At 42.3% G+C, this 12183-nt stretch overlaps 2 protein-coding genes across 4 annotated transcripts in view; both read right to left on the bottom strand.

Annotated features, from left to right (window-relative positions):
* SH3BGR (SH3 domain binding glutamate rich protein) overlaps window positions 1-4286 on the bottom strand; it is a 93796-nt gene extending 89510 nt beyond the window's left edge. For all 3 annotated transcript variants that reach the window (XM_078854543.1, XM_078854542.1, XM_073360578.1), the window contains exon 1: window positions 4202-4286. The gene's annotated coding sequence lies outside the window, so the exon portion shown is untranslated. The remainder of the gene's footprint in view (window positions 1-4201) is intronic.
* On the bottom strand, window positions 575-12067 carry GET1 (guided entry of tail-anchored proteins factor 1). The gene is made up of 5 exons (XM_073360591.2): window positions 11850-12067; window positions 6991-7156; window positions 5596-5663; window positions 4202-4316; window positions 575-1801 (listed from the first exon to the last, which is right to left on the bottom strand). The coding sequence occupies exons 1-5, from the start codon at window positions 11937-11939 to the stop codon at window positions 1728-1730; spliced, it is 513 nt and encodes a 170-aa protein (XP_073216692.1). The 5' UTR covers window positions 11940-12067; the 3' UTR covers window positions 575-1727.
* Window positions 12068-12183: the final 116 nt, after the last annotated feature.

The following is a 12183-nucleotide window of genomic DNA, read 5'->3' on the forward strand; positions in this document are numbered from 1 at the left end:
TTGCAGACTGTCTTGGGCTATCCTGGAAGATGACGTTACTCATATTTTGAAATGTTTCAGAGTAGCAGCTGTGTTAGTCTGTATCCGCAAAAAGAGAAGGAGGACTTGTGGCACCTTAGAGACTAACAAATTTATTAGAGCATAAACTTTCGTGGGCTACAGCCCACTTCATCAGATGCATCAAATGGAACATATAGTAAGATATATATACACACACACAGATAAGTTGGAAGTTACCATACAAACTGTGAGAGGCTAATTAGTTAAGATGAGCGATTATCAGCAGGAGAAAAAAAACTTTTGTAGTGATAATCAAGATGGCCCATTTAGACAGTTGACAAGAAGGTGTGGGGATACTTAACATGGGGAAATAGATTCAATATGTGCAATGACCCAGCCACTCCCAGTCTCTATTCATTACACATATTGAATCTATTGTTACGTATCCCCACACCTTCTTGTCAACTGTCTAAATGGGCCATCTTGATTATCACTACAAAAGTTTTTTTTCTCCTGCTGATAATCGCTCATCTTAACAAATTAGCCTCTCACAGTTTGTATGGTAACTTCCAACTTATCTGTGTGTGTGTGTGTATATATATGTTCCATTCTATGCATCCGAAGAAGTGGGCTGTAGCCCACGAAAGCTTATGCTCTAATATTTTGAAATGTTAGTGATTGCGCTTCCTTCTGAAGTTTAAACATTTCCTGCTTCTCCTCCTCAACCATGAAACAGGAAGAGACTGGCCACATCGTTCCTTCCCAACAGAGTACAAGTTGGGGCCATGCTCTGGCATGTCTTTGAGACTACCGCTTTTCTCCCTCTTCCTGGGCCAAGACAGAAAGAGGAGGAAAAAAGGAGACTTCAGGACCAGAGCATGACCCCAGTGATATTCCCTCAAGATAGGGGGAAGAGAAGTATTTTGACAGGGAGAATCAGGTCTGGGGCTAGGAAGAGCCATTTGGGAGAGGAGATAGAATACGTTCAAGAAAGTGGGTCTCCATTGTCATTTGGGAGCAGACAGGAACAAGTAGCCAGCCACCACATATTTGGCAGTTGAGAGAGGGCCAGGGAACAACTCTAGATTTCAATTAAATCAGTGGTGCATCTTCTAAAACAGCCCACAAATGCTGAAGTCCGCAAGGTAAAGTCAGGAAATCGCATTCTAAAATAAGCAAGCAGTAAATCTATCTCCCTACTCCACCGAAAGAAAATTATGTGAAGCAGTCTCCATACTTCTGCCAAAGAAATAGTAAAGCCCCAAAAGAATCCCCACCCACTCTGTAATTCACCTTAAAAAGCTATAGTTAATCCAGCATTGCAACTGATTCTCAGTGAAACTGTAATGACAAATTCTTGTTTCTACAGTTAACCAGTGTATATACTAGCCATCAACAACAAAAATGAGGCGTTTATCAAAAGAAATGTTATTCTTTAAAAGTTATTGACTAAGAACTTGAGGGATAAGTCAAGGGAAGAAGGTATGACCAATAAAGCTTATTGATAAATATTGAACTGAAATAAAAAAAGATGAACATTAATTCATGCTTAATTATTACATTGTATACAACAATTGTTTCCTTAGATGGACAGGGCTTTCCCCCTTTATACACCAGAAGTGAAGTACTTAGTGCAAGCTCTGTATTTTGTCTCTTGTAAAAGACTCCAGGACTCCACTTTCTAACTGTAATAACGGAAATGCAGTTTAGAATTCTGGGATTCCTTCTCAGCTGAAAGGGTGAAGCATAATGGCCACAACTTTGTTGCAGACGACAAGCCAGCATGTAATTCCAACACCCCCTGAAGAGAGAGAAAAACCTGATGTGCATCATTGTATCAGTAACTCTCAAACACACATCTCTAACTCTGGTAAGTAACTCAGGAAGTTTCAAAAATGAAAATTTTAAGAAATCAAGGGATAAAGTATTTATACCTAATTCTGAGAGAATCTGAAAGTCAGGGAGACGGTACTAAATGAGAGGTACAGTATGTATGTACCAATGGGTGGCATACATATCCTGCAGCTTCTAAACATACCTGTTGTATGATTAGAGATATATAACTTTGCTGTTGAAGACAAAGGTGAAGTAGAAAGGGAGCACCACAGTAGAACCTTCCTTTTAAATTAAAAAAAAAAATTCAAGGTGGGTAAAAAGAACGTTTCCTGAAAATGCTCTATTTTCTTAAAGAGATGTTTTAAATATGTATACCGGGGAAAAACTACTAACTCCGTCACTGCTGGACCCTCCCTCCAGATACTCTTGTGCTACTGTTTTAAATGGCCTTCCCACTAAAACCAACAGTGTTGACATACAGTAGTTATCTTTGGCAGAATAGAGTGTTTCCAGACTGAAGGACACCAGGAAGTTCAGCAACAATAAAGTGGTAAGTAAACAAAAAGAAAAAGATAATACTCCTTAAAAATTAAAAGTATTACAAAACTAAAGAGAATTGTTGTTTCCAAGTGAATGTACTGCTGCACACAAGTTTAAAAAAAAGTGCCAAATTCTTAGAAAGTAGAACAGTAATTTTTAATCAAAAGCTGGATTTTCTTGGCATCCCACAAAAGCTGCTTGACACTGACCAATCACATTTCACAATTCACTTTAGGCTGGCAAAGCAAAATAAAAAACAAAGGGAAAGATTCTGGATGAGCTTTTAGTTCATTATGTGGCTTTGAATCTTTTTTGGAAAGTTTCTGCATTTTTATGCTATGTCAATTCAGTATCATGTTTAAAAAATGAAAATTATTTCCTTGGGATAGAGGTGGAGAAACTATTCTTTTCAATGGTTTTAAATGTTTCTGTACTGGCAGCAGCATAATTTAGAAGCATTATCAAGAGCAATAGCCTTCCTTCCCTCATGATTATCAACTAAGACAAAAGAAGAGGATGAGAGAGAGAAAATTGAACAGAACTGTTCAAAGCTTTATGTATTGTTTAAGTAAATGCCTTTCAAGGACTAATCCTTCCCAGCACCACAGAAACAGTCCTGTCTCAGCAAATTATCATGGTGAATAGGGACCATTCTCAAGAAAGCTTTTAAGTGTTAAAAAGATAGCAACATAATTTAGAATCCTTTGAAGAGGACACCATTGGCACATATAGGCTTGTCATCTGTGTTTTAGCTTGTGGGCATATATATACGCGTTATATTGTCCTTGCAGTCTGCCCATCTGCTCAGCTCGTCAGTATACGGCAGTCAGGGTCTCCATTCAGAAACATGGATCTGAGACCTCAGAGAAACCCTGAATCTTGAATTTACTGTTAGGTAGTGCTGGAGAAAAGTTGCATTTTTTTACCTCTCTGTTGAAGCTCTTGTTTTCAAAATGATAGATTTTCAAAGATCAGGAAGACAATGTGGAAAGATATAGTATTTTTTAAGGTAGGCAAAAGTTTAGACTTGACACCTTTTAAACTGTCTACCAACACCTTGCTAAGGTCTCTCACTAAACACTGAATCTTTCAAAGTCAATGTAAAGCTCCCCTTGACTTCAGTGGAAGTGGGAGTGGGCCCTCGAGCATTACTTTTCTAAATTCATTTCAGATCACTTTATATATGACCTGTACATGATTACTCTAATCTAATGTGAGGTTTTGGCTTTTATTAATTTAAAATTGATCTCTAGTTTATTTTCCCTACATAAATTCCTTTCAACATCTTTTTAGTTTTAACATAATAAAGGAAATACATACAGTTTCTCTCAGAAGCAAAGGCAGGGTTCTGCTAATGGCCAACGGCCCAGAAAGGAATATCCCAAATGGAAATATGGTGAATGAGGTTTGTAGAAGAGACCAGACATCCAGGGAGGCTTCAGGAATTGCTTAAACTTACTTCCGTAAAAAAATTAAAGCCAAGAAGGGAAACACTACAATGCATTTCTGTGTCTAGGCCCCCATGCAGCCTAATCATGTTTCCTTCAGCAAAGGAAGCTGAGAGCAGGCTGTTCTGTCTCTAATCACTTTTTTCAAATTTCCCATAATGTGAAAGAGGCCTTTATTTTTAACGTTATTTAATATTAAAATTGCAGTAGGGCCCAGAAGCCTGCTCAGTAAAGACTGTAGTTTAAAATTCTCTTTGTTATTAGAAAGATAGGTAAGGAAAGCATTTTTATCCTCCATGTGCCCTTTCTCGTTATACTATTGGAATCCACATACACTTGGAGAAGAGAAATGTATTCTATTTTACACACAATCTTACCTGCCACTCCTGTAGGAAAGGCTACTAAACGTTCCAGTGGTGCTAGCCATTTGCTTGGAAGCACAGTAACTGGCTCAGAATAATATTTCCAAATTAGTGAGATCATCAAGGCAGCCTGGAATGAAAATTCTCATTAGCCAGGACAATAACACATGAAAAGTATGTTCAAATTTCTATTTTGTGGCAGTAAATTAAAATATGAATAATTATGAAGTGCAGTTAAACTTACAAATGTAAGACCATGCCCATAAAACTACAAAAAGTTGTTACAATCTGAATGCTACTTAATCATCTTAACTAGACACACAATATTAAAATGTCAACATCAAAATACGGTCTCTTGGGGGACTGGATGGCTCATAGAAAAATGGTGCTTTTTACCTGTAGGTGCTGGGTCAATTTTAGCCCAGATAAACAGTGATCAAAAGCTGTTACAATCTGATGGATTTTTATTTTTTTCAACCAGGATAAACTGAGTTGATGGTTATAGTCTGCTACAAACTAGACTGGTGTCCACATCAAGAGAGGGAAAAAAAACACCTCACAATGGATTCTAATGGTCACCTTTTTTGACAGTCTCAGCAGAGAGACAAAACAATGAATTGGCATGAAATCTGAACTATTCAAGAAATGAATCTAAACCCTCTTTCAAGGAAAATTTCAGTCCAAACAGTTAAAGTCTGGTAAAGTTATAAGCAACTGAAAACAGGGTCTTATAACTGTAAATGTGTAAGCAACCTTAACAACAGGCAGGGCTACCAGCCCAGTTTACAAAGATAGATAGCACCTATCCTGGGCTCCAGCTGCCTCTGACATAAATAACAGAGCAATGACTTAATAGATAAGGCAAGAAGCCTCCTCTCCCACCAAAGCCAGAAAACAGCAGACCAGACTTTAAATCAAACTCAAAAATCCCTCCTCCCCACAAATACCACCCTTCCCCCCCATTAGCAATATCCTCTCTCCCTGGAAATAAGTGTTTTACTGATGAGAGGGTTTGCCATGCTACATATAGTCAGAATGTCAGATACACTTCTATGGCTTTATCTACATTAGCACTTTTGTTGGCAAAACTTTTGTTGGTCAGGGTGTGAAAAAAAACCCCACACCGTTGACCAACCTAAGTTTCACCAACAATAGCGCTGGTGTGGACAGCGCTATGTCGGCAGGAGAGTGTCTTCTGCCAACACAGCTATCACTGCTCATTGGGGGTGGTTTAATTATCCTGGTGGGAGAGCTCTCTCCGGCTGGTGGGAAAGCTGCAACGGTGCAGCTGTGCCGCTATTAGGTCTGTAGTGCAGACATAGATAAGTATTAGCCAATAGCTGCCGAATGGTAAAATATCATTGTAAGTATTTGTTTTAATAATCCATCGTAATAAAGTGTTCACTTACTTGTAAAATGTAGAATACAATATTTATCACCCACTTTATTTTGGCTAATTGAGCAGTTCGTGCTTTCACTGTGAAAAGAAAAGAAATATTGCCATCTGTATTATTTATATAACAGTAAATGTGCTTAGCTCAAACTGGTGAATTAACAACATTTCACTTTCCAAATGAAAATATTCTGTTCAAAAATTATACTCCTATTTATGTGCTGTCTCTGGCAATTTATTATTGGAAAACATAGGCATTCTTTTCATCGTCCAAAATATCAGTGTATGCTACAGAGTATCCCTCTGCGAGTAAGATGCTACCTACTTCCTTAACCAAAGCTACTCTGGGGAATGTTTGAAATAGTGGTTCACCAGACTAAGAAATGTCATGTGTAACCAAGAGTTCTATCCCCAACCAAAGGGAATCTCTATGGCTGCTGACCTATGAAAACTTATGTTGGATTAAACACAAACGAGAGTACTCTCTTTTCCATAGGGACAGTGCAATCTCTTTAGCAGACACAGACTATTGCATTAGGCATTCTGTCACTGACTTTTTTTAACCATTTGGGCTCAGGGAATGTTGTCAAGAATACTTTCCTGCCCAGCTGAATGAATCTCATTCAAAATGAAAAATCATTTTAGTGTGATTAGTCCAAATAGTTACATCTGACAAGAAAGGCTGTTTTCTCAATTTGAGTTTCAACCACTGTGATGCTTCAGAGCAATGTAAAGGAATCCACCAAAAAGAATATATCTTTAAACATGGTGGCCCAGCGGCCAAAAGCTTTATTAAACAGCTTTGTAGAGACAATGCACTGTAGTTTTACCAAGAGATAAACTAGGTGAGGCCAACCACAGGCAGGAGGCAGAGGACTGACCATGTCTAATTAGCTTGTGCTAAAATCTCCAGTCAGTGCCTTGTCTCCATTAGGACTTTACAAAGGGACTGCTAACATGCATTAATTATCCTGCTGAAGAAAAAAACACCTTTTTGCAATGAAGCCAAAGCCTTACTAGCTCACTTTCATGTCTTAAAGACACGCTGCTATTTTGACTTGAACTAAAAAATTCTAGGTGTACTGACTGACTGGAGTGTTTCTTCAGACATAGAAAATGAAAACTTGTCTTCTGCCTCAGTTTCCTTGTGAATTCTTTCTCTGAATTGCTGCAGTTTGGGGAGATTCTAAATCCCACCCCTTTAGTATTATGTACAACAGAAATAAAAAACAATATTAATAAAGCCCTCAAACTTAAAAACAAAAAAAAACCAGAGACACCACTGCTTAGGGATAAAGAAAAAAGTGAAAGGCTCTACAAATAAGGTCAAATACAGTCAAAATAAAAACACATACTTGGAAAAAGATGTGTTTTTAGGTAAACTGAACAAGTGGCAAATATTGCACTCTACCATGAGTTTTAAGTTTGTCAGTCATTTTGTTAATCTTTCTTTCCAGTCGGGCATATCTAGCAAACTCATCCATCATACTAATGGTTGAGAGTTCTTGCTTCATGTTCTGAATGTCAGCTCTCATCTGGGACTCCTGCTCTGCATCCTTCTGTAGCAATCTGGATATCTACAAAAAAAAAACAAAAAAAAAAAAGGAACTCAACCAGCTATTTAGTCAGAATTTAGTATATATTTATTTTCTTAAATATATAAAAGAGCAAATACCATACTTTCTATATACTTGTACAATTTAAAACTTATACCACAGAATAAATTTACAATATCAACTAAAGGACTCAACAACCTCACAGAACAAATTAATCTTTACTCCCACCCCTCAGAAAAATCTTGATTAAATACATAGACTGCAGCATAGCCTCAATGTCAACAAATTCTGGTTCTTTGTTAAGCTGTGAAATGGAGTTTGAGTGTTGAGGCCCAGTCACTAAGGGCTTGTCTACACTTAAAATGCTGCAGCAGCACACGTGCACTGCTGTAGCACATCAGTGAAGATGCTACCTACACTATTTGGAGGAGTTCTTCTGTTGGCACAGATAATCCACCTCCCCAAGAGACAATAGCTAGGTCAATGGGAGAATTTTCCCGCCAACCTAGCATTGTCTACACTGGGCCAGGTCAGTTTAACTGCTTCTGGATTTTTCACAATCCAGAGCGACAGTTACACCAACCTAATTTCATAGCTCATTTTATTCTCTAGTAGTCAAAGATTGGCTTAACCCCTGAAGCATGACATTTAATATCCCTTCCAAAATTCTTGTTACCTTTAAGTATTATAATTCTGATGTCCTTGCTATCCATATAAATGGCTAGGTCCTTTTTTGAATCTTGCTAAATTCTTGGTCTCAGCAACTTCTTGTGACAATGAGTTTCATGCTTTAATTACATATTATGTGAAAAAATATTTCCTTTTTACCAGTTTAAATTTGCTAACTTTTAATTTCATTGACCGTGCCCTTGTCTGGTATTGAGACAGGGAGAACATTTCTCTGTACCGATCATTATTTTATAAACTTGTATCATCTCCCCTCTGATTTGTGTCTTTCTAAGCTAAGCAATCCCCATCTCTTCATATAAGTTTTTCCATGCCCCTAATCATTTTGTCTTCTCTGAATTCCCTCTATTTCTGCACTATTGTTTTTAAGATGATGTGAAAAGTGCTGTAGTCCTCTAGCTGAGGTGCACCACTGATTTATACATTTTCCAATTTATTTGCCATTCCATCTCCCGTGCATCTTAACATCTGGTTAGGGTTTTGCTGTTGTTGGGTTTTTTTTTTTTATATCCACACTGGAAGAGGTGCATTGAGCTGGCTACCATAAAACCCAGATCACTTTCCTGAGCTGATATAATTAACTTCCACCTAACAAGATTCTATGAGTAGTTGAATTTTTTTCCCTCCAATGTGCATTACCGTGCATTTACTGACTTTTGTAAAGAACCCAGGAGGAAAAGGGAGAGGAAATAATATGGCTGATAAAAGTGCACAGGCTAAAGGAGGGTCAGAGAGGACCAGCAAGAGACCTAGCGGGGCATCTCAAGAAGCTAAGAGTGCTGCAGTTACAATTTCTGGGATAGTAGTACTCTACATAAGACAAACATGTACAGGTTCTTTATTTTAAACTCTTGTAACTTTGTGCTTTATTCCAACTACTAAATAAATATATTTTGTTTTAAGGCATCTGTTACACAATATCCCTGGTCACAGGTTCCTGAAAGGAGAAAACACAAGTGTCCAAAACCAAGTCAACCTTCAGTAATAAGTGGTTGATAGGGAACCAGGTGTGCTACTCCATGCCTATCTAAGAGTAGAATTGTTTGATTCCATCCCAAAACAAGTTAAGGACAAAAAGCCTAACACTTCAGGCGGTAGGTCACTCAAACACCACAAAGAAAACAGAGCTGCAACTAGTAATGATGACATCGGTCTTCTAAGTTTTTTTACTTATATAGTTTGTTGATTTTTCTAAAATAATTTCAGTACACCTCTTTAAGTGTTCCATTACTTAACTATTGTGAGATAAAAAGAATGGGCTGGGGGGGGGGGGGAATTTTGCAGTGTATCTTTCTGCCTAACTTAAAATGAGAATCCACAATCTGAATGTTGGGTTTATATGGACTTATTCTTCAGAGCAGTGGTCTCCAACCTATTTACGCAAAAGATCACTTTTTGAATTTAAGTGCAACCCAGCATCTACCCCACCCAGCTCAGTCCAACCCCCCGCTCTCTCTGTTGCTCACTCTTCCCCCACAACTCACTTTCACTGAGCAGGGATTTGGGAAGGGGTGCAGGCTCTGGGCTGGGGCTGATGGGTTCCAAGTGTGAGAGAGGGCTCTGAGCTGAGCCTGGAGCAGGGGTTTGGGATGCAGGAGAGGGTGAAGAGTGCGTGCTCTAGAAGGGAGTTTGGGTACAGCAGGGGGCTCCGGGCTGGGGCAGAGTGTTGGGGTGCAGGAGGGGGTACAGGGTGCTGGCTCCGGGAGAGGGCTCAGGGCTGGGGTGCAGGCTCCCGCCAGGCGGCACTTACCTCAGTCGGCGACACAGCGGAGCTAAGGCAGGCTCCCTGCCTGCTCCAGCCCCATGCCACTCCCAGAAGGGGCCAACGTGCCCCTGCAGGGTGGTGGCACATGGCTCCGTGTGCTGCCCCTCTGCAGGCACTGCCCCCGCAGCTCCCTTGGCCACCGTTCCTGGCCAATGGGAGTTACAGGGGCAGCGATTGCAGGCAAGAGCAACGCAGAGACCCCTTCCCCCCCAGGCCGTGCTTGCCACTTCTGAATGGCATAGGGCTGGAGCATGCAGGGAGCCTGCCCTAGCAACAGCACTGCTATACCGCCAGACTTTCTGCGGCCGGAGATCACGATCGACTGGGAAAGTCTCCAGGATCTACAAGTCGACTGCAATCGATCGCTTGGTGACCCCGGCTCTATAGTTTCTAAACATTTCTAAAATACTGTCGATAAAATAGAGTTACGTCTTTCATGATAATGCTGAATAGCTACTTCAGAAGGATGATGTTAATATTTAAAGTTAAAGATTTTTTCACGGTTATTTTTGGTAAGTCACAGAAAGATTGTGAGCAATAAACAAATTCATGCAGGCTCGTGATTTGTCTGTGATTTTTACTAAAAATAATGGGGATAGGGCCTGATGGGGGAATGACTGAATACAGACGACAAAAAAAGATTCAGAAAGTGTTTTTTGACAAATGGATCCTTACTAGGCAAATTAATTAACAATATAATCACACAAGTTCCAATTATTTTGGTAATTTATTTCAAAATCCCTGTCAGCAAGTATGTCTATAACAATACAGACCAAAAAAAAATTCAAGAAATGTTTTTTGACAAATAGTTTCCTTACTAGGCAAATTAATACAGAACTCTGAGTAATCATTCATTTTAATTAAAATACAGAACCACATTTCCCACACCCCTCAGAAGCAGTGCAAAGGCTTGGGGAAGTCAGGGATAATGGAGGAGCTGAAAGAGAAGGAAGTAATTGCTGGGAAGGAGCCTAGAAGTGAGGAGGGTTGGTGGGTGTGTATGAGAGAAGCATGGAACAGTTGTGATTTTTTGGGAAAGGAGATTTTTAGGGAGTTGAGGAGCCTCCCCCATGCAGACCCTGGCCGACCCCTAGCCTCTCCCACTCAGTCAGGCACATCTGCCACCCATGTCCCCATGTGTCCCTGCACCCCCACGCCTCTTCCCTTAGTCCCTATGCATCCCTGCATCCCCTGCCATTCAGCCCCCATCCATATGTCCCCCCACTAGCCCTTCTGAACCCACCTGCGTGACCCCCCCAGCAGCCCAATCTCCCCCCACACACACTGGTTTTGTCTGTCCCCCATACATCGTGCCTCCTCACCTGGCCCAATGGGCAGAGCCAGGCTCGCTGAGCTGGCTGCCCTCTAGTCTGGTGCCATGGCAGCCCCAGTGGGTGAAAGGTGTAGCTGCAGCACCTGCCCAGCAGAATGTATTTTTTGTAGAGAAAAAAAAGTCTGTGGGGGGGAAATGAATTCTACGCGTGCACAGAATTCTCCCAAGAGTATAATAGGTTCAATTTATGGATGAGGTTGTAGGAGTACAATCTGTGGCTGGACACGAAACAGTGATTAACATACAAGGCCTCTGTAAAGGCCCTTTTGGTCACTAAGAGCCACCAAGGAATGTCTGGGGAGGGAGGTCAGTTTTTCTGAGACTCTAAATGAGCTCTCCGCTCGGGTTACTGGCAATTGATAAAACCCTGAACCCGGCCGGGGCGAGCGGCGTTTCCTGCACAGGCCTTTAACGAGCACCTACCACTAGGACGGGCCCTTGGCCTCAGGGAGCCAGGTGCCATTTCCAGGGGCAAAGCCTGGCAGTGACAGCAGTCGCCTGAGGCCAGAGCACAGAAAACCCGGGGTGGGACGAAGCGCTTTACGCACCCTTGAGTCACGACGGCCCCGATAGGGCCGAGCTCGGCGCGGGACAGCGGCACAGGCCGGGCCTTTGCCAGCCAGGCCCCAGGGCCGGGGCCGTTTCTCCCAGGTGCCTGTAGCTGGCCCCGGGGCTCAGGCCCCAGCCTGGGCTCAGGAGACCGCGGCTCAGCTTCTCGCCCGCCCAGGGCTCCCTGCGCCAGTGCCCCGGCCAGGCCGCCCCAGGCTCCCGAGGGGCGCGCGCGCCGCAGCCGGGCTGTGGTCCCTGAGAGAGGGAAACACCGGCAGCGTCTCCGGCGTCCGAGCCGCCAGCCGGGAGTTTACGGCCACTGTCGCGAGCGGGGGCTGACGGTTGCTAAGGAGGGAGCCCGGCGCGCTGACGTCACTTACAATAGAGGAGCAGGTGGGCAGGAGGATTTTGAGAAGGTTGCACAGAAACACCGAACTCAGCACGAGCAGCCACGCGCCGCTCTCCGCCATCACCCACCCCTCGCAGCCACCACCGAGCTACCGTTACTACAACGCGCACGCGGCCGCCATTGTCCAACCGGACTCCTCCGCCTCGTGGCATTGCGCATGCGCCAACCGCCCCCCCAACCAGAAACCCGCCCCATCCCTGCTCCAGCATAGAGGGCAAGCGGGACGGAAGGCGTGGCCATGTGAGAGACCTTGACCAATCAGGTGGGTGCTCATCCCCCTCCCCCTGCTGGAGTGATGGGCCACG

The sequence above is a fragment of the Lepidochelys kempii genome, chromosome 1 (assembly GCF_965140285.1).
Source record: "Lepidochelys kempii isolate rLepKem1 chromosome 1, rLepKem1.hap1, whole genome shotgun sequence".
In the NCBI taxonomy this organism is placed as follows: Eukaryota; Metazoa; Chordata; order Testudines; family Cheloniidae; genus Lepidochelys; species Lepidochelys kempii.

Coding starts and splice junctions, on each gene's coding strand:
- GET1 (XM_073360591.2), bottom strand. CDS start 11,939: ATGGCGGAGAGCGGCGCGTGGCTGCTCGTGCTGAGTTCGGTGTTTCTG. Junction 7,157..11,849: donor TGCCCACCTGCTCCTCTATT/GTAAGTGACGTC, acceptor TTTTTTTTGTAG/ATATCCAGATTGCTACAGAA. Junction 5,664..6,990: donor TGACAAACTTAAAACTCATG/GTAGAGTGCAAT, acceptor TTCTTTTCACAG/TGAAAGCACGAACTGCTCAA.